This window comes from Phytophthora sojae (genome assembly GCF_000149755.1).
Source record: "Phytophthora sojae unplaced genomic scaffold PHYSOscaffold_2, whole genome shotgun sequence".
Taxonomy (NCBI): domain Eukaryota; phylum Oomycota; class Peronosporomycetes; order Peronosporales; family Peronosporaceae; genus Phytophthora; species Phytophthora sojae.
In genome coordinates, this window is record NW_009258116.1 from 9685840 (window position 1) to 9707017 (window position 21178).

Genomic DNA, 21178 nt, shown 5'->3' on the forward strand with positions numbered 1-21178 from the left:
CCAATCGTCCCGTAGTCGAGGTCCAGGAGGAGCCATGGAGCTGTCGGCGCCGCGCGAGGCGGCGGAGCGCACGCTCAAGGGCCTGTCGGACGCCAAGACGCGCGTGGACCAGGCCGCGCAGGAGGACGCGTCGTTCCCGGACCTGGCGGACCAGCTGAACGCGCAGTCGGAGCCGCAGAACTACTTCTTCGAGCCCTACGCGTCGCAGTGGACGCCGCAGCTGGCCAAGAAGGGATCCGTGATCCCGCTGCCGGGCGTGGTGGCCGCCGCGCTGGACGACACCAAGACGCTGTCGCTGTCCGGGCTGCTGCCGGAGCTGCGCGCGGCCTGGACGTCCGTGGACGCGCGCCTCTTCCTCTGGAGCTACGCGCAGCGCGGGCGCTTCGCCGCCAAGGAGTTCGACCAGGCCGTCGTGGCCGTGGGGCTCGTGGCGCGGCCCGCGCCCGGCGTCTTCACGTCCAAGGTGCGCCACGTGCTGGTGGTGGCCACCACCGTGGAGGTGCTGCTGCTGGCCGTCGTGCCCGACGACAACCAGACGGACGGCGCCAGCTTCAAGCTGCAGCGCACCAAGCTCAGCGTCAGCACGGACAAGTGCGTGGTGCGCCGCATCGTCACCACGCGCAGCGGGCGCGTCTTCTTCGGCGGCTCGGACGGCGCGCTCTACGAGTTCCTCTACGCGCCGGAGCAGAAGGCGGCGGCCGACCGCAACTCGCTGCTTGGCGCGGCCCTCACGAACGTGCCCGGAGTCGGCCCGCCGGACGGCTGCAGGAAGGTCGCGCACACGTCCAGCTACGCGCAGTATCTGCCGCGGTTCCTGGCGGGACTGGCCAGCGCGCCCGGCAAAGTGGTGGATCTGTGCGTGGACCACGCGCGACACATTTTGTACGTGCTCCACGACGACGCGCAGGTGAGCGTGTTCGACCTCGGAGCCAATGGAGATGAGACCAAGGCCGTGTGCGCCGTGAACCTGCTGGTGGACGGCGCCAAGTACGCGCGCGAGAACCGCCGCACCCGCGTGTCGTGCCCCGACGAGAGACTCTTCCAGCCGGCGGTGGCTGGAACGCCCAACCCTTTGAAGGTTGTGGCGCTGTCGACGGTGTCTCCTGACGAGTCCAAGGTTGTTTCGCTGGTTGCGGTGACGTCGAACGGCATTCGCTTCTACTTGACGGCGTTTTCGCGGCGATACACTTACTCGGGAGCTGGCACTTACGGCAGAGCGAAACGTCCGTCCCGACTCGAGATTCTTCACATTCGCCTGCCCCCTCCGGCTATCGCGCTGCGGGATGCGCCGCCGTACCATGCCAAGGAAGGAATGCAGCCAGGTTACGCGCCCGGAAAGAGCCCTAGCGCGGTGCACGTAGCATTCCACCGCAAGGGCGTGTTCTTGTGCATCGAAGGACGCCGTGACCAGCAGGACCAACTCGTGGGCATTGCACACGACCCGATTAGTACTACAGCTCTCCCCGTTCAGACAGGTTTGGCGGCTAGGAAACCCACGATCCGAGAAGCTGTTTCGCTCGACACATGCATCGGCAAGGTGGTGGATATTCAGGAACTGGACCCATACTCGAGCGAGGGCCCCGAGAGCGCGTGGATTGCGCAGGCCGAGGCGGCGGCTGCGGCTTCGAGCACGAAGGGATCCAGCAGCGGCAGCAAGCGTTCGTTTGACGAGATGTTTACTGGTGTCCCTGCTGGAAGTGCCTCGGAGAACGCACCGGTTGTGGGTGAGATGGCGCTCATGTATTCACAGCCTTCTCGCCACTTCTTGTGCCTTACCAACGCAGGTATTCAGGTTTTCAAGAAGATCCGGCCGCTGGACCAGCTTCACCATGTGCTTCTACTTGCGCGTGGCCACGAACTCAAGGCTGCGCTGGCGCCGTTTGTGCGCTGCTTTGGCGAGATTCAGGTGGTCTGCATGCTCATCGCATTGGCATGTGGTGTCCCCACTGACCCTCTTGTCAGTGAGACTTCCACGGCTGCTTCGCTAGTTGCGCCACGCCGTGCTGGTTTGACGTCGATGAAGAGCGACGATTATATTTACTCGGCTGCGGTCCAGAGCATCTTTGAGATTGCTCAGGGCCCCCCTGACAACGTACCGCTGGAGCCCGCTGCTACCTCTACGGCCAACGGTGCATCTAGCACTGCGAGTAGCACGCGTATCGTGCTTACGACGGAGTTCGGCATGTCGTACCAGCACGACGGTTTGGTCGCATTCGCTTCCCGTGTTCTTCGCCCGCTTTGGACATCCAAGACTCTAGGCCGTCGCGTGGTTTCTCGCGTCTCCGCCAATGCTGCTAACGGCTCTAAGTCGTCGGCCAAGTCTCCAGGATATGTGACTAGCTTCGAGAACATCCATTTCCCTGAGAAGCTGGACGAGATCCGTGAGATTCTGTTCCAGCTGCGGCAACTGATGGAAAGCGCAGGACCGTTTGCTGTGTCAATTAGCGGCGGCGCTGCACTGGAGAACAACCCGAGCTTGGACGGTGTTCTGGGCGAGAGTGCTGAGGCTGGCCTGTCGCGCGTGTCGGAGCTGGTGATGCGCCACCAGAAGTCCCTGAGCGAAGATCAACTGAAGCGTGAAACGCGTTTCAAGGCCGAACAGCGCTCCCTGTACTACCTTTACGAGTTGGTTCTGCGCAGTATTGAGGCTATTTCACTGCTGCGGATTGCACAAGAGTACAAGGTGTCGCTGGAGGAGCCCCTCGCCCGCCTGAGCTTCAGCGAATTGGTGACTACGACGGATGGCTCGCTGGCTGCCAAGACCATGACGAAGGCGCTGATGCGCGGCCGCAACGAGAACAACCACTTCCTGATCAAGCAGCTTCGCGAACAGTGCCCCACGTTTTTCTCTGTTTCTGACCTCTGGCACTACCAAGGATACCGAAGCTTGTCGAATGCCAAGCTCAGTGGATCGCCCGTTGCTCGCAAGAACTTCTTGAAGGAATCCCTTGACCAGTTCCTGAACTCATGCCACATGTGGGACACGGAGGACTGCCTGGATGTTTTACAGGGAATTTGCGAAGACTACACGCTGCTGAACTACTACGAAGGTGTCGTTAAGCTGTCGCTAGCATGTGCCAAGCACTTCCACGATGCCGGCGCTTCGGACCTGAGCGGTGTCAAGCAGACATGGAAACGGCGGTGCTTCGGCTGCATTTTGTTGGCTCTGCACCGACTTCTTGGTGGTGAGGCCGGTGACAAGAACAGCTCGGCTCGTGCTGCGGCGAACGGTGCCAGCCCTCAAGCTGTGGAGGAAATGGTGACGCTAGATGACGACACGCGGAATAAGTTCGTGGAAGAGTTGTTCCACTTTGCGCTGGCGTCTGAGGACGATAGCTTCCACAACTTGCTGTACACGTGGTTGTATGAGCGTGGACACTCGCACCTGTTGACTTCGATTCGCTCCCCGTTCATCGAGGAGTTCCTGAAGGAGAAGGACCAAGACCTACTTGTGAAGCTCTACATGGATCAGCACAAGTACCTTGTTGCGGCGAAGGTGTGGTGGGCACGAGCCCACGAGGACACGATGGGCGAAGACGAGTATGCAACTTCCGCTCTTGTGGTCGCCAACAACCCGGACATTGTCAAGCGTCAGTACTACGTATCGAAGTCTCTTGGCTGTCTGAAGAGTTTGGAGGATGCAGGTGAGGCCGCCGAGGCGATTCGCGAAGTGCGTGACGTGCTGGATGTGCTGCAGCTGCAAGTGCGTGTTCTGAAGGCGCTTGAGCAGAAGGTGATCGAGCTGGAGACTTCTTCATCGACCACGGACGAGCAGCTTCGGGAGCGGAAGACGGACGTGCAGCTGCTTACCTACAAGCTGTTCGACGCTTCTACCTTGTACAACCGATTCGCGTCCAAGTACGATATGTGGACGGAGTGCCTGCACATTATTCACGTGTGCAAGTCGGAGGAGGCGGACGTGATTGCGACGCTGTGGCGGAAGATCATCTTCAGCCTCTTGCCGCAGTCCTCCAACAACGCGGCGTTCAATGCGTGGCGGCTGGACCAGTGCGAGAAGGCTGGTCTGCTTGCCACATCAAGCAGTGGAAGTGGCGGCTCCTCGTTCGAGAGCGGCAACTGGATCGGCCAGATGCAGTGCAAGATTCTGCGCCTGGGCAAGTCGCTCTACCTTGAGGGCGATGACTCACACAGCGGCTCGGCCGCAGGAGTCGGTGGCTTCGTGTTCCCCGTGGGCTTCTTGGCCGATATATTGGAGTGGATCTCTCTGTGGTATATTCGATCAGCGGGCGTTGGCTCCTTCACGGGCGGTGTTGCTTCGGCCTCGGCCATCGACGCCACCACCTTCAACTGGGTACTGAAGCTGTTCCTGGACGTTGGTGTCCCGCACCGATTGCTGCTGAGCTACTACGAGCAGCTGTACCGCGAGCAGCCCGAGCGGCTCTACCGGGAGGGCTGGACGCTGCACCTGCTGCAGTCCATGCTGACCATTATTACTATCTGGAAGAAGCATGCGATTTCCCCGCGCGCCGGCAAGGACCAACTCGCGGAGTTTGCCGCCTGCTGCCCGAACATCGTCGACCTCTGCGGCGGCTTTATCACGGATCTGCGCGCCACATCACAGGGTAAGTAAGCTGCTGCGTTTGCTTACCTCTTTGAGTGCTTAACTAACATGCCGGTGCTTGTGTTTCTATCTATCTATCGCAGACGAGAGCGGGGAGGCGTCGACACTGCTCGAGCAATTCCGCCGGGTGAAGAGCGAGTTGTTGAACTTCCGTACCCTCATGTAGGCAAATCCGACCCAACCCAACCCAACTACGCCCAGACAGAACAAACAACATAAGCAGCACGAAGGTGTGACAGTAAACCACAGGGCAAGGCGCGGCTGTGCGCGTCGACGGAGCCAAGGTGAACGAATAAATTACACGTTTTGTCTTCATCCTCACCATGAACTGTGTGCAATGTAGCGGTTGAGTGGCTCAGGAGAACTTCTGCAGCGACAAGGCAAGCCGGACGGACCCTGCGGACACGTAGTCTCGTCCGTCGGGCGAGGAGCTGCCGTCGTTCTCGCTGCCTCCGCTGCTGGAGCGGTGTTTCCGACCCATGCCGACAGACAGAGCCGAGTGCTTAACCATGGAGCCCAGGCCCTTGATGGGGCGGTAGACGACGCCGGCCACGCCCGTGCCGACGCCCTTGGCGAAGCCCTCGAGTCCGTTCTCGCGCGCGCCCTTGATCGGGTCCTTTAAGACGCCCGTGATGCCTCGATAGATGCCCTTGGTGACGCCTTCAGCACCCGCGACCATGTGCTCGCTGAAGTTCGTAGCCCAGTCGCGCGGCATGATCACCGGGTACCAGTCCTCGTAGGGCCCGTCCGATTCGCCCGCGTCAGGCAGCGACGCCAGCTGATCCGCGCTGATGGCGAACGCCCCCATGGGCCGATCCGCGTTCACCTTGTTGTAGTCGTAGAGCTCGACCTTGAGCGGCGACGTGCCGTCCCACGAGAGCATGAGCTGCTGGTTCCACTGCGGCGTGACGCTGTTGTCCACGCGCTTGCTGCTGATACTCTGCTCGCCCAGGCGGAAGGCCACGTACGGGTCCGACTTGCCAGTGATGTTCATGCCCGCGAGCTCTTTTGCTTCCTTGAGGTCGATCACCACGACGCCAGTGTACTCGACCATCCCCTGCGTTGTGGCAGCCGTCGACTTGGTCGGACTGCGCTTGGGAGACGAAGGAGACTTGGGTGGCGAGCTGCTGACTCCTCCTGAGAAGAGTTTGTCCTCGTACTTGGCTCGGATGAAGAGTTCTCGCTCGGCGCGTGGCGTCTGCGCTTCGGGTTTCTTGGGCGTCTTCTGGTTGAGCTTCTGCTGCAGCGCGAGGGTGCGCTCGAGCTGTTTATTCAGGTTGGTGTTGCCTGCGACGTCCATGGCGTTAACCTGCTCGTCCGTCCACTTGTCCAGCATGACACTGAGTACGAAGGACACGTGGACTCCAAGAGAGCGGTGAACTCCAGCGCATTGCGTGCAAATGAAGCCTCCATGCGTCACGGTCGCCCACCTACGTTAGCAGGAGCACAAACAACGTGAGGAATGTCTGAAAGCTCAGTTAAGGTTTTGAGGGGCTGGACCATAAGCTTACTTGGGCGTGGCAGCTCCACAGTCGGCGCAGTGCTCGTTCTCGGGGCGACGCAGCACCGCGAACAGTCGTGACTTGATCGCCTCCTGCTGGGCGTCGCTGCCGCTCGGGCTCTTGACGGGGGACGCCATGCCGATCTCGATCCCCTGCACAAAGATTTCGGTCTCACAACAAGAGCCAGAGACAAGTCACAGGTTGTGGTCGACTCGCAGAGGTGCGACCGCCGCAGACGAACTCCTTCTTCTCCTCCCTGAAGCCTTTGGGAGGTCGCTGGCTGTTATCTATTTGTTATTTGCTGGCGTCGACCTGCACTGCGAGGAGACACATGCGCTCAAAGTCTTGGTACGTCACCTAAGAACACAACGACCTCTCTCTTAGGCACCGCCGTATTCTCAAGCCTCCTTCTTTAATAAGGAGGCGACGCACCCGTCCATCGCCATCTCGATCTGCTTCGCGGAAAGCACGCAGCAGTGTCTCCTGGTTGGCAAAGGGCAGCGCCATCTCGCACGCCTGTGCAGCACAACATACACCAGCGTCAGCGCCTGCAGACACACCTCAAGCTTCCCTGAAGCTGCTTGCCCAGACCTGCTGGAAGCTGCGAAGCGAGATGAACCCCTCGGCGCGCAGATCCAGCGCCTTGAAGAGCTTCCGCACGTCCTCCAGTAAGTCCGTCTTGGCCAGCCTTAACTGCATCACGCGCACGAACTCGTCCTGCGTGACGCGGAGTTGATGACCTGGAACTCCACAGCCCCGGAACATCTGCGCCAGCAGCAGCTTCAAACCAGGGCAAGACCACCAAGCACCCGTTAGCTATCACTCAGTCATTGAAGTCCGTTCAACGGCCACTAACGTCCTCGGTCCTCACCTTGGACGGCCGAACGCCCAGCGCTGCCGCCACGCCGCACTTGAGATCATGCGCCTCCAATACCCCTGTTGACACATAGCGGAGACCTGTGAGACGACTTGCACTCAACGCAGTGCAATGCCAGCAACTACGTTGCAGCAATTGCCGATAAATGCTCACCACTGCCGCGTCGGTCAGCCCAGGTAAAGCACCTGCGCAGGAACGCCACTCGCTCTCGGTCGCTCTGCATGCTGCTTGACCTCAAGTCAACTCGATCCGGCGATCTTCCATACAGAGGGCCAGTTGAAGTGCTGACTTCCGCAGCGTTACACCAGTGCCACACAAAAACCTGCCTCATCCCGTCTCCCTCTTCAAACAGCTTGGGTACATAACCCCTTTTCTCATACATTTTCTATTCCTGGCCGACCTCACCGCGCCCAACCGCCTCTACCAGCCTCCCATCCGTTTTCTTCCGGGTCTCTCAGTGAGAAACACGCCACCTCGTTGATCCAGAGTCATGTCCGGGTTGCGCGCTGCTGCTCGCTTCGTGCTGGGCGCGTCCCGGCGCGCGCTGCGCCCGTGCGCCGCCGCCCAGCCGCTGCAGGTGACGGCCCGGCGCGCCTTCATGTCGACGCGCGCGCCCGACGCGCTGTTCCAGACGCCGTCCTTCCCCATGCCCGAGGACGCGTCGCTGTGGCTCGAGAAGTACCCGCGCGCGGACCCGTCCCACCTGTGGAAGGTGGGCTCGTTCCCCCTCGTGGACGCGGAGATGGAGGACGCGGCGGAGGAGGGCGCGCTCGCCTGCTCCGAGGACCTGTGGGACACGCCCGGCATGCTCAGCGCGCTGCAGGACAACCTGCCGCTGCGCGACATGGACGGCGCCCGCGACGTGGACTCTCTGCTGCGCCAGATGGACGGCTACCTGGCGGACAGCGTGGTCAAGAAGCGGCGAAAGAAAATGAACAAGCACAAGCACCGCAAGCGCAAGAAAGCGCTGCGCATGCGCACCAAGAAGAACTAGGGCGGCGGGGGAGCAGATAGAAAGACTAGGATTCTGAGGGAGAGTGATAGAGTGGAGGCCGCTAGAGGCCTCGTAACACAAGAGGACCATTCTACTACTACGTACTGCGCGAGTTCTACAGTTCCTCCCTACCAGTGTGGCGTGGATAACCGAGAGATGGGGGATTCATTCAATACACGGGAAGTTTTTGGTGCATGGCGCTGGAGGTCTGGGTTCTGGTGGTGGTCTGCTTGGCGACGTCTGGATGGACAGACTGGCGGCTCTTGATTTTGTAGCCGCCTATTCTCCAAGCAGACACACAGGCGGCGAGTGGCAGGATCACGATGCTGAAGAAGCTCGCGTCGCCGAAGAAGCGAGCTCAGCCAAGCGGAGCCGGAGCAGGCGGGTACGTGCTCGTTGACTGGTGTTGAGCTTGCTATTCGACTCGTAACTTCGAGTCTTGCAGCTTTGATGCGCCGGATGCCGCAGGAGCTGGAAGCTCAGCAGTGAAGTCTCCCGAGTCGAAGAAGAAGAAGGAGCCCAAGCCGAAGCCTAAACCAACGCCCAAGCCCCCAAAGGAACCGACAGAGAAGAAGAAAGACAAGGCCAAGCAGAAGGAGAAGACGCCGACCGATCCGTTTGCTTTGGGCGACCCGACAGCATCAGCTCCTGTTAGCGATGAAGCCAAGGAAGCTGGTAGTGCTGCAGTCGCTACTGCCGAAGCGAAGACACCGTCGCCTCGGAAATCTATAGCACGCGCGTTCAGGCGGAAAACACAACTCGGCCAGGACAATGCGCCGGAAGCGAAGTCTCCGACGAAGAAGCCCCTCGCATCGCCAAAGAAAGCGTACGCACTGATCTCTCTACTTACAGCTGACGATTACCGGTAGGAAACTTACGACTTACATTACGTGTTCTCCTTCTCTGTCTGTAGACTAATGAAGCTGCCAAAGCCCGAGGAAAAGCCCAAGCGTGTGGACAAGAAGCAAGAAGCCAAAGCGCAGGACGAAGCAATTGACCCGAGCGCGGAGGCTACTGCAGCGACTGAGAAGGATCCACTCACCCCGTCGAAACCGGATGCAGCAGGTGAATCGCCGAAGCGTAAGAGCCGCTGGAAAATGCCCGAGATCAAACATCACAGCACGTCCAAGGCGTCAAATAACCAGAGGGACATCATCCATGAAGAGGAGAAAGCCTCGGACTCAACTACGAAGCCTCCACTGTCACCAACCAGCGACAACAACGCAAGCCAAGAGAACTCGCCATCTCCTCGTGTTCGCAGTAAACGCGGGAAGCCTGACAAGCGCAAACTACCCACAGTTGAGAGCTCAAGCAGTGACAGCGAGCAGGAAAACCAGACAAATGTGCTCTCTCCACTTCGGCGACACAAACCAGACCCCGACGACACCTTACCGATTCCGGAGTCTCCGTACAACCCGTATCGTGTCCAGAAGAGATTGGCACAGCTTGACGTGCCCCCTGCCTACCAGCCAGAAGTACACTTGATCGGTGAGATTGTCAGTGGTCATGGATTTGGAGCCTTCGGAGGACTGACGTGCAAGTGGCGTGTCGAGTATGGCAGCCGGTGGAGTCACATCGCTGGCGATCAATTCGGCCAAACTCAACTGGACTACCCGTCAACAGCGCCGTGGACTTCGGATCCTGATGTTGCTGTGTGGGCACACCCTATCGACTTGCATTTCGCAACTTCGGCTTTCCAGGGATGGCCCAAACTTCTTTTGCAAGTGTGGAGAGCTGACTCCAGCATGAAGCTCCACGTTGTAGGCTACGGCTTTGTGCCTGTGCCCTTTGCTGCAGGCCAACACAAACTCTGGGTCTCGCTGTGGCGTCCACTTGGGACAACCAAGGAAGAGCTGGATGTGCGGCTACTGGGACGTACCCCCGAACTCAAAGGTGATGACGTACTGTTCAATGCGGCATGGTCTGAGAGATGTCGACTGCGGACAGTCTCGACTGGCAAAGTGTTGATACACATTGGCGTGCTGCTTCGGCACTTTCAGGCTGGCGTAATTGAAGCTTAGTTGACGACACATCATGGTGAATGATAAACCATCAAAATTGCACGTTATGTTGCTGTCTGAAGGCGTCGACAATATAATCGTGCAAGTTGTCCCAATAAAATACATACGAGAGAGTGCCGCTTCAGTTGCTGTCGCTGGCCGTTTGAGACTCCAGTTCATACACGAGTCGGGAAATTCGAAACGGGTTGCCTTTCGTGTCCAGTAAGCGCTCGTCGTTGGAGATAACTTCGATGCTGCTATCAGGAAAGTCTGAAATTCAGAACAGGCACCACTTCCTTAGAAACCAGAAATCACTACGAAATTATGGCTTCCACTTCAACGTACGCTGTCGGAACTGCCGTGAAGTCAAGTGCCCCCGTGCTAATTTGAAAAAAAGTTTCGCGCTGTCCAGTTTGCCCAGCTCTCCAACATGAACAACTTCTTCAGGCAAGATGGCGTCTTCTCCGGTGTCGATCTGCAGCTCTTCAGTCGATGTCAACAGGATCTGCGCACAAACTTGTGAGTAGGGTGCAGCTTTTGATAAAACGAGTACACATTGGGGTACCTGGACGCCGGGGAACGACTGAACAATGTTAAGCACAAACATCCCCAGTGCTGGGAGGACGATATCACAACCGTCCAAAACCAGCAATGCAGTAGGATAATCCGCATTATCCAACCTATGAAAGTGCACACAGTTGTTAGCACCAATGGAACGTAATACAAAACGTTTCCGGGTAGCACGTACTCTGGGAGTGAGCGAAGAAGAGTTTCGACTTCTTCGATAACTATTGGCAAAGGGTCCTCCCTCTGGTTAGTTCTTCGGAAGTCTTGGTCCTCATCAGAGTCGGTCTCAGTCTGGTGAGCACTTCGGACGTGCTCAACCAGCTTGTCTACAGCGAAGTAGTGCACTCCGTTGCGGTACCCTCTCGTTCGATAGGCTGTTTTTGCTATATGAATGGCAACTGAAGACTTCCCAACACCGCGGGATCCGTATATGTTGCATACCCTGACTTTTTGAGCTAACGCAGCCTTGGCCTGGAAAACCACATCGAAGTTAGCGACGAAAGTAACTGCAGTAGGCAATCATATACGGGTACCTTTCTGACTATGGCGTCTCTCCCCAGAAAATGAGTAGCCAGCACAGGGATAAATGGCGCATTAAGCAATGCAACCACGTTTCTATCGGTTGCCACCACTTCAGTATCAAGAGCACCAAGCTGGACGTTGTGCTGAACCGAGCTTGGTAGCATCTTGCATATTTGGTCCGCCGGTCGTACAATTGGCAGCAGGTCATTCAACGCAACAAATTCTGCTAGCGCGTAGCTCTTCTCAGTTGAGAACCCCTTTAGCAGGCCAGCAAATAATGCTCTGATTCGGTGCACGATAAAGTTAGCTCATTTTACTTGAATAGGGCTTGAGCTGTTGTGTACCATACCTTATGAAGGCAGTAACACGCAGCGAGTGCTTGTTCGCCGAACTTAAAAAGCACACGTGAGCTGCTCCGCACTCCGCAAGCAAATGAGCTAAAACAAACGCATATGCATAAGCACGTCAAGCAAACACAACGATGCGAATAAAACCTTTCCCACCTGGTTCTACGGTTGGTGTGATCACAACAACGAGCTTCGTCACGTGGGTTTTCACTGTTTCAAGATAGCTGGTAAGTAAGTACACAAATTATTCATTGAATAGGACCAGACTTGTGCGTACCTTCAGCAAAGAGTTTTCGAACTTCGTCTTTTTCGAGCCGTGTAGATAATCCGTTCGGTGCCTCAACTACCAAGTGGTCTTCATCCCCTCCACCGGTATAAAACAATACATCGCTGCTGCCATTAAGAGCTTGTTGGATTGACTCGGTTGTTGCGCAATGGTATGAAGAAGCCTGCACAAAACCCTACGGTAAGCCGACACAACATAACAGTGACAAAGCACAATATACTCACATCAAACGTGCGGACTGCTGCGAATGCAGATAATACTTCCGATAGCTCTTCACGATAGTCGAAATTCGCTCCCTATATAAAAGATGCAAGTAAGAAATTATGCGGCAATTCAGTAACAGCTCTTCTAATCTACGAACCTCTATCGGTTGGCTCGACTCAGAGAAATCTTGAGTCGATTGATCAGCGAATAGAATCGTCTACGAAACAAGAGGACCAATCAGTTCCAACTCACTCATACATATCCAGGAAAGCAACATTGCGTACGCATCGAATTGTCCGCGTTAATGCTGGCAACTGCTGAGCTGGTTCAGGCTTGATTGTTTCCAAATTGGTTTTCGTTATGAGCGGAGCATCACCTGAAACAAAAGGTCCGGATGGAATTTGATGGCGAGTTTCGTGCGCAATCGTACGAGCGGGCACGATGGCAGAGACTACATCATCGGACTCCTGCACAGGTGACAGGCCATAGCGATTGCTCACATCCACTAATTCGCACGAGAACTTGTCGCTTGGTCTCACATATCGGCCATCGTGTCTGCTTTTTCGACTTTTCCTTGACGGTTTATCAGATGGCGGATCCGAGCGAACAAGTTTGTACTCAAGCGACACGTCATCCTATTTCAATTCAGACGAATGTCAGCTTGCAGTGCAATCACGACTATTTGTTATCAAGGAATGCGTACCTCATCTCGGCGAATCCGCAAGAGCGTGATCACATCGTCGAGATCCAATTCCAGTGTCTGCCCATTTTTTAGTTGCACTCCATTTACCCGGATGCCGTTTGTACTGGTATCTTGTACTCGCACTTTAACACCCATTTTAGCTGAATCGTTCTGAGACGGCACATTTTCTACATGAATCAAGCAGTGCCGTCGACTCAAGTGGGAAAGCATTCCGCCCCGAATGTTGTCTCCAAAGATGTCCTGGAATTGATCCCGCCCCAGCATAATGGGGCTTGGCTGCTGAGCAAGCGCGATCGTGTACAAGTTAAGTAGCTCCATTCGTTCTCGCTCAGCTTTCGTGAGGCTGTTCGCAAGTCCATCGCACAGTGTCAACACAACTGTTTCCTCCAAATTGTTTTCTGTGACCGATAAATCCCCCAGTTTCTCCTGCGAAAACGATATCTCCGGATCCGGGATATCTGGACCAGGAATGCCCATGAGTTCTTCATCGCTAGAGACATCATCAATATCAAAGGATGGCATGAGTGCATTGGAAATGCTGTTCCGCATCCCGCCTGAATCCAGCACAGGCGTGCTAATCCCTTTTGCTGGCTCAAGATTCCGCCGCTGGGGAAACGGGAACGGCTGTCTCTTGGTCACCTCCTTCGATGAAGGCGCCTGCAATCACGAAGGTTATATAACTTTTTAGAAATATTGATCTCAAGCGCACACGTACCGTACTGGCTGCAACAGTCGGCACTCGGTACGGCGTCGTGAGCGATCCAAACGGCGGGCTCTTGTTGGTATCCTGCCCTCCAGTCCCCAAAAAGTGCGATATCTGCAACATTAGACAGTCACATGGCAACCATGAGCACCCAACAGCTCTCCAATGATGGAATAGATATTGCCGTCGTTACCATGGGTAGTCCTCGATCTGCGAGTGGGACTTCCCCGCTGCCCGCTTTCATGAGCACGGGCTTCATAGGCCTGCCTTGCAGTACAGGGCTCTTCTGCTCCTGGCTCCCCATGGGAGAGACCCCCGGCCCTCCTGTTCTGGCAGCAATTCCTCCGTCCAGTCTCCTCAGTTGCCCTGGCGGACTCGTCTTCTGCTCGGGCACGCGTCCAGGTGTGCCCAGAGGCGTGGGGATGACCGGTCGCCCTTGGGCCTGTGCTCCTAGCGGGAACATGGGTCTAGACAGTCTGCCCGCCGCCTTATTTAGCTCGAAGGGGCTGCCCACAAACGCCGTGGGGGTTCGCGCAGCCTCCGCATCGCTCATGAAGACGCGCAAAGCTGGCGACGCGGGCCCGGACAGCGCCGTGATCTTGGCTACAAACTGCGCGGGCGTCTCGCCCAAGTCCTGACTCAGGCGTCGGCTCTTGACGGCTCCCGTGACGCGACCGCGCTCGGATCCAGCGCCGGCAATGCCCACATGGCCGCCTATAGGCGTGGGCAGCCCCACCTGCGCGTCCAGCAGCCGCGGACTGATGTTCTCGCTCTCGGAGGACGCGCGCGGCGAGTCGCGGCGCTCGTCGTCGTCGTCCAGCGCGCGCTTGCGGCCCATGGCGACGCCGCGCGGAGCCTCCATCGCTCTCTTTGCCTTTTGCGGACTTCTGTCGGCAAAGGTTTCTTTGCTCGAAGTGAAAGCTTCATTACCATCACTCTGACACCATAGTGAAGCCAAGTGAAATGGCGGTAAGTGAAACTTCGAAGAACAGCCTTCGGGGATCGTGAAGGGACGCATCGCCGAAGCAACTTGTATCTGCTGTAACCGAGCGGTGAACCCGCCGGAAGGCCGCGCGATCGGGACGGGCGCCGTCGCGCACAGCCAAAATATTAGTCTGGTTAGCGCGAAACGCACGCGACGCTGCAGGTGATGGTCCGCGAGTTGGAGACCAGCAAAGTCGGAAACCAATTCGCCGCCTTGGACTTATCGCCCACTGAGTCAAGCGGCGCGATTCCACGGCCATGCTTGACGCGGCGGTCAATGGCGCTGAATAGCTATAAGCGGAAGTGACGCAGGGGTGACTAACTATGTAGGCGGCGAATGACAGTAGTGCGTCAACTTCAAGAGCAGCGCCGCCGCCGCCCATGCTGTCTGGCAGGGCATAGTCACACGAGAATCGGTCTTCATTTTGGTGTTTCGTACACAACTCGAATTACTGACTCTTGAACCGCGTTATAGTGACGACTTTGCGCTTTTCGCCCCAGTCAGGCAAAAAGCCAAGCAAGCCAAGAAGAGCATGTCGAAGCGCAGGCTAGCCGAGGAGGCCGCGGACGAGCGCCACATCATGCGCATCATGCCGCTGGGCGCGGGCAACGAGGTGGGGCGCTCGTGCATCGTGCTCAAGTTCAAGGGCAAGACCATCATGCTGGACTGCGGCGTGCACCCGGGCTACTCGGGGCACGGCAGCCTGCCGTTCTTCGACGGCGTGGAGGCCGAGGAGATCGACCTGCTGCTCATCACGCACTTCCACATCGACCACGTGGCCGCGCTGCCGCACTTCACGGAGAAGACCAACTTCAAGGGCCGCGTCTTCATGACGCACCCGACCAAGGCCGTGATGCAGATGATGCTGCGCGACTTCCTGCGCGTGTCCAACATCTCGGTGGACGACCAGATCTACGACGACAAGGACCTCAACAACTGCGTCTCCAAGGTTGAGATCATCGACTTCCACCAGGAAATCATGCACAACGGCATCAAGTTCACGCCCTACAACGCCGGCCACGTGCTGGGCGCGTGCATGTACCTCATCGAGATCGGCGGCGTCAAGGTGCTCTACACGGGGGACTACTCGCTGGAGAACGACCGCCACCTCATGGCGGCAGAGCTGCCGGCCTGTTCGCCCGACGTGCTCATTGTCGAGTCCACCTACGGCGTGCAGGTGCACCAGTCCGTGGTGGAGCGTGAGGGACGCTTCACGGGGCAGGTGGAAGCTGTGGTGCGTCGTGGTGGACGTTGTTTGATCCCCGTCTTCGCTTTGGGGCGGACGCAGGAGCTGCTGCTGATTCTGGACGAGCACTGGCGCTCCCACCCGGACCTGCAGGACATCCCAATCTACTTTGCATCCAAGCTGGCGGCCAAGGCGCTGCGTGTGTACCAGACGTACATCAACATGATGAACGACCGTATCCGAAAGCAGATAGCCATCTCGAACCCGTTCCAGTTTGAGCACATTTCTAACCTGAAGAGCATGGACGACTTCGATGACTCCGGCCCGTCTGTTGTGATGGCCAGTCCTGGTATGCTACAGAGTGGTGTCTCGCGACAGCTCTTTGAGCGTTGGTGCTCGGACAAGCGCAACGCTTGCTTGATCCCCGGTTACGTTGTTGAGGGCACGCTGGCCAAGAAGATTCTGTCGGAGCCGACGGAGATCGCCGCGCTGGATGGACGCATTATCCCGATGAACTGCACGGTGGAGTACATTTCGTTCTCTGCTCACGCAGACTTTGTGGGCACAAGCGGATTCGTAGAGAAGCTTACCCCTCCGAACATTGTCCTGGTGCACGGCGAGAAGAATGAAATGATGCGTCTGAAGTCGGCGCTGAACAAGAAGTTTAACGACCCCAAGGTTTACCACCCTAGTATTTCCACGCCAGCCAACATGCAGGAGATCGTGCTGGAGTTCAAGGGTGAGAAGATTGCCAAGGCTATCGGTGGTCTTGCTAGCGACCAGCCAAAGAATGGCAAGGTGATTTCTGGTCTGCTTGTCGAAGTGGACTCGCAGACGCACTTGATGGACAAGGAAGACCTCTCGACCTACACGAAGCTTATCTCGGGTAGTATCACCCAGAAGCAGCACGTGCCGTTCGAGTACAACTCGTTCGACGTGCTTATCACCTTCATTCGTCAGATGTACGAGGATGTTGTTCACCTGGAGACAGAAAACCGCGTGGTGGTTTGCAAGCAGGTCGTTGTGACCCGTTGCCCCGTCGCCAAGGGCGCCACCGAGAAGCTTGTTGTCGAGTGGACGTCGGCACCAACGGCTGACATGATCGCCGACTCTGTGATCGCGCTGGCCATGCATGCGCAGGCGAGTCCGGCGAGCTTCAAACTGAGTGGCCAGCCCACGGCTGCTTGCCCGCACGACCATTCTAAGAAGGAAGATGAGAGTGCACACAACGAGGGTGCTGCCACGAAAACTGAGGAAGAGGAGACCCCTGTTATGGAGACCGAGGATATCGCTGAAAATCCTCCGTCCGAGCACGATGCAGAAAAGAAGGAGGCAGAGTCAGACCTGGAGAAGGCTGCAAGGGAGCTCGGTGAGGCCGACCAAGACGCACTGAATCTGCTGATCGTGTTCCGCCTTCTGAAGGACCAGTACGGCGATGTTGATTTGGATTTCGAGACCAACAAGATTCACGTGAGAACACCCAGTGGCATTGATGCTGTGGTGGATCACGCGTTACAGGAAATCGAGTGCAAGGACGCAGCTTTCAAGCTCAAGCTTCAGACAACCGTCCGTCGCATTGAAGGTGCACTGAAGCCCATTGCTACGTCGTGAGCAGTGCATTGTTGACATCCCGGATCACGCCCCAAAAGTGCCCAAACAAGTCGTAACTACGAAGTGGCCTCTGTTTCATGATCGAGGTGTTCACCTGCTATATAGTTGTCGCCGTTGACTTCACAAAATATATTCTCTACGCTCCTCCGAGGAACTCTTTTGTTGAATTGCTCGTGTTATTCGGTTTACTCTGTGTCAGCATCCTCCACAGTAAGCTCCTGCAGCTTCTTCGTCGCGTCATTCTCGTCCTTCTTGGCCTGCAGCCGCTCCCTCGCGGCAAGCACCTCATCCATGTTCAGCTCCGTGCCATCCATGGCAATAACGGGCTCCGTCAGCGCTCGTCGGAAGTAGGTCGATCCGCGGCCGAACGAGTCGTTCTTCTTGCGGATCTCCATGGCCGGGTCGATCGAGATCAGCAGCTTGGCGTCGGCACTCTTGCCGGGCTTCACCTGCCGCTTCGGGAGCGTAATCTCCTTCGGGAAGTTCTGCGTCTCCGTGTCGTAGCCGAATCCACGCAGGGGCAGGTTCGCCGTCTTGAGTATGTATTGGAACTGCTCCTCCGAGTAATGACGGAAGGATCCTCCAATCTTGCCGCTGCGAGGCTTGTACGGGCCCGCCTTGTCTCCGCCGGTTGCCATCACATCGTGGATCCGCTGCTCCCACTCCGTGCCTTCCAGCGTCGTCAGGTCCGTCAAGAAGAGGAACACGCGGCGCAGCGTCTCCTCACGGTGCATCATCAGGTCCTCGTAGCGCACGACGATGATGGGGATGTCCACCTTGGCGGTCCAGTAGCGGTGGAACTTCATCCAGACGTCGATCTCGTTGCGCAGCAGGCCGTCCCAGCGCTCGGCGAAACGCTCGTACTGCGACTCGTGCAGACTCTTGTTGTGCGTGTTGGTGAGCGTCATGTTGAAGTACGAGTCGATGACGTCCCAGGGGTTGCGCACCACGAGGATGGCCTTCTTGACGGGGAACTCCTTGTAGCCCACGCGCTCCGGGAAGTGCGTCTTGACGAACCAGACCGACTCGTCCACGACGCCCTCGCCCTTCATGCCGTACTGCTGCAGCTCCTTGCTCAGCGACCGGTCGGGCCTGGTGTCGCAGCCCGTGTAGACGCCCGTGACCTTCTCCAGCAACCCGCGCATGAGCGAGTTGCCGCAGCGCGGGTAGCTCACGATGGCCACGCGCTCGCCGCCGCGCTCTCCAGGCTGCAGCCAGCGCATTCCGTTGTCGTCCGCCATAGTGTTAGTAGTAGTAGTAGTGGTTGCTGTGATGGTCTTGAAGACGGAGCTGAGAGCTCTGCGCGCGAGGATCACGAAGGGGTTCCACGCCAAGTTGAGCTCGAGGCTGGAGGTTGGAGAGAGAGATTGAGTGGCAGTCAGATCGAGCAGACATAGAAGGACGATGGGAGACACACAGAGAGAGGAGGGAGAAGAGAGGGAGACGTATGTAGACGTACAGCAGGCGCGGGACGAGCAGCAGCAGATTCACGTACGCGCGCAGCAGCCACACGCCCGTGTCCGCGACGGTCATAAAGCGGCGAGGACTGAAGCGCTTCGGATGAAGTGAGATGGCTACGGCTTCCTAACGTGACATTCCAGTGCAAATATCTGGAAGGCGCGGGGGTGAAAAAGTACGCTAACGAGCATTTTCGAGAGGTGAGACCCTCGGTCGAGAAGTTGTTCCCAAGGTAGAAGCGCGCACAAGGCGGCTCTAACGCGAGGTATTGTGCGTCGCGTGCGCTTCCTTGGCTGCTGCAGTGACACATATTACGTCGTGCATTGCGGATGCCGATGACGAGCTCGTGAGTGACTGGGAAGAGTGAACGGAGCACGCGCGCAAACATCTTCACGCATGTAGTACACTGCGTGTTTACGATCAAATCGCCCGGAGTTGCTTGTGCGAGCAAACAGTGCTTCGATTGCGTGCGGACTTTCGGCTGTGCGAGCAAACAGCTTCGGATTGCGCGGAGTGGAGGATGCCTCGACGCGGCATTGCGTTGCTCGTGTTAAACGCCTCCACGGACTTCAAATGGCAGTTTTCAATTCGCTTCGTGACACTCAACTGGGATTTCAGCCACGGAGGCGACTCGCTTCGGACTACTTTACGACTGGGACCATGCCCGAGATCGACCTGTCAAGACCCTCAGTTGGGGATCCGGCCATCGGACTAGAGTCAGGTGAAGCCATGATGGCCAAGGGCTCGAAGTCCTGCACAACTTCATGGCCGAGACGTTCAAGGCGGCTACGGGCGGCGTGCTGCCGCAGATGGAGGTGCGCTTCGACAACGTGTCCATCTCGGCCGACGTGACGGTGACGCGCGAGGTCACGGCCGAGTCTGAGCTGCCCACGCTCTACAACGTCGTGGCCCGGGCGCTGGCTAGTCTCAACCCGATCAAGAAGAAGGTGGCGCGCAAGGAGGTGATCAAGAACGTCAGCGGCGTGCTCAAGCCGGGCACCATCACGCTGCTGCTGGGCCAACCCGGGTCGGGCAAGACGTCGCTCATGCGCATCTTGAGCGGCCAGTTCCCAGTCAAGTCGAACATCACGGTGGATGGTGAGATGACGTACAATGGCGTCCTCCAGAAGGAGATCGCCAAGCGCCTGCCGCAGTTCGTGGCCTACGTGACGCAGTACGATCGGCACTTCCACACGCTCACGGTGCGCGAGACGCTGGAGTTCGTCTACGCCTTCTGCGGAGGAGGGCTGTCCAAGCACGGCGCGGAGATGTTGTCGCGAGGCACACCTGAGGCCAACGAGAGAGCTCTAACCGCGGTCAAGGCGGTTCTGGACAAGTTCCCTGATGTGATCATTGAGCAACTGGGGCTGCAGTTATGCCAGGATACTGCAATTGGCAATGCGATGCACCGCGGAGTGTCTGGCGGCGAGCGCAAGCGCGTCACGACTGGCGAGATGCAGTTCGGACAGAGATATGTGTCTCTCATGGATGAGATCAGCACGGGTCTCGACAGCGCGGCGACGTACGATATTATCAAGACGCAGCGCAGTATCGCGAAAAACCTGGGCAAGGCGGTCGTGATCGCGTTACTGCAGCCTGCGCCCGAGGTCTTCGATCTGTTCGACAACGTCATCATACTCAACGAAGGGGAGATGATGTACAACGGTCCTCGAGAGAATGTGGTCCCGTACTTCGAGATGCTGGGCTTCAAGTGTCCTCCCGGGCGTGACGTGGCTGACTACTTGCTGGATCTGGGCACGAACCAGCAGTACAAGTACCAGGCTAACCTCCCGTTGGGCATGTCGAAGCATCCACGTCTTGCCTCGGAGTTTGCCGAGCTGTTTCGAGAGTCTCCGCTGTACGTCGACATCTTGCGGCAGTTGGAAGCGCCGATCTTCGACGAAATCGTGCATCGCGTGAGTGAGATGATGGATCCGACGCCAGAGTTCCGTCAAACGCTGTGGGAGAACATCAACTCTCTGATCGAGCGGCAGCTTCTCATCATCGTACGCAATGTGGCGTTCATTCGGGTGCGAACGTTCATGACCATCGCCATGGGACTTGTCTATGGTAGCACGTTCTACAACGTGGACCCTACCGATGTCCAGGTGATGCTAGGCGTGATTTTCCAAACAACCTTGTTCCTATCCCTGGGCCAAGCATCGCAGATTCCGACCTACATGGAGGCCCGCGCAATTTTCTACAAACAACGTGGTGCCAACTTTTACCGGACAGCTGCCTGGGTGGTCGCAGACTCAGTGGCTTTGGTTCCCCAAGCTCTTGCGGAGATTTTGATCTTCGGGACTCTGGTGTACTGGATGTGTGGCTTCGCTTCCTCGGCCCGGGCGTACATCATCTACCTCATCTTGCTGCTGCTCACCAACCTGGTGTTCGCCTCGTGGTTTTTCTGCCTGTCGGCCATGTCACCGAACCTGGATATCGCCAAGCCCATGTCGACGTTCTCGATCGTCTTCTTCATCCTGTTCGCTGGCTTCGTCATCACCAAGGACCAAACTCCAGACTGGCTGGTTTGGATCTATTGGTTGAACCCGATCGCTTGGTGCCTTCGTGGTTTGTCGGTGAACGAGTACCGCTCCAGCGCCTACGATGTGTGCGAGTACGGTGGCATCAACTACTGCACCGACTACGGC

At 57.4% G+C, this 21178-nt stretch overlaps 7 protein-coding genes across 7 annotated transcripts; 3 read left to right on the forward strand and 4 right to left on the reverse strand.

Annotated features, from left to right (window-relative positions):
• Positions 1–34: 34 nt before the first annotated feature.
• PHYSODRAFT_297338 (hypothetical protein) lies at positions 35–4591 on the forward strand (the record flags this gene model as incomplete). The annotated part of the gene is made up of 1 exon (XM_009522834.1): positions 35–4591. The coding sequence occupies one exon, from the start codon at positions 35–37 to the stop codon at positions 4589–4591; it is 4557 nt and encodes a 1518-aa protein (XP_009521129.1).
• PHYSODRAFT_354095 (hypothetical protein) lies at positions 4418–9381 on the reverse strand. The gene has a single exon (XM_009522835.1). It carries the CDS (start codon positions 5916–5918, stop codon positions 4938–4940), a length of 981 nt encoding a protein of 326 aa, XP_009521130.1. The 5' UTR covers positions 5919–9381; the 3' UTR covers positions 4418–4937.
• Positions 9382–9427: 46 nt separating this feature from the next.
• On the forward strand, positions 9428–9973 carry PHYSODRAFT_418713 (hypothetical protein; the record flags this gene model as incomplete). Its single annotated transcript, XM_009522836.1, has 1 exon — positions 9428–9973. A coding segment is annotated over one exon (546 nt), but the record flags the coding sequence as incomplete, so codon positions are not given.
• A 304-nt stretch (positions 9974–10277) lies between these two features.
• On the reverse strand, positions 10278–13106 carry PHYSODRAFT_487148 (hypothetical protein; the record flags this gene model as incomplete). The annotated part of the gene is made up of 11 exons (XM_009522837.1): positions 10278–10460; positions 10521–10635; positions 10704–10987; positions 11056–11326; positions 11394–11481; positions 11548–11601; positions 11669–11840; positions 11902–11969; positions 12035–12098; positions 12166–12516; positions 12585–13106. 11 exons carry the CDS (start codon positions 13104–13106, stop codon positions 10278–10280), a joined length of 2172 nt encoding a protein of 723 aa, XP_009521132.1.
• Positions 13107–13417: 311 nt separating this feature from the next.
• Positions 13418–14125, reverse strand: PHYSODRAFT_481422 (hypothetical protein; the record flags this gene model as incomplete). The annotated part of the gene is made up of 1 exon (XM_009522838.1): positions 13418–14125. The coding sequence occupies one exon, from the start codon at positions 14123–14125 to the stop codon at positions 13418–13420; it is 708 nt and encodes a 235-aa protein (XP_009521133.1).
• A 679-nt stretch (positions 14126–14804) lies between these two features.
• Positions 14805–17069, forward strand: PHYSODRAFT_478942 (hypothetical protein; the record flags this gene model as incomplete). The annotated part of the gene is made up of 2 exons (XM_009522839.1): positions 14805–16727; positions 16791–17069. The coding sequence occupies 2 exons, from the start codon at positions 14805–14807 to the stop codon at positions 17067–17069; spliced, it is 2202 nt and encodes a 733-aa protein (XP_009521134.1).
• A 185-nt stretch (positions 17070–17254) lies between these two features.
• On the reverse strand, positions 17255–18602 carry PHYSODRAFT_479886 (hypothetical protein; the record flags this gene model as incomplete). The annotated part of the gene is made up of 2 exons (XM_009522840.1): positions 17255–18416; positions 18529–18602. 2 exons carry the CDS (start codon positions 18600–18602, stop codon positions 17255–17257), a joined length of 1236 nt encoding a protein of 411 aa, XP_009521135.1.
• Positions 18603–21178: the final 2576 nt, after the last annotated feature.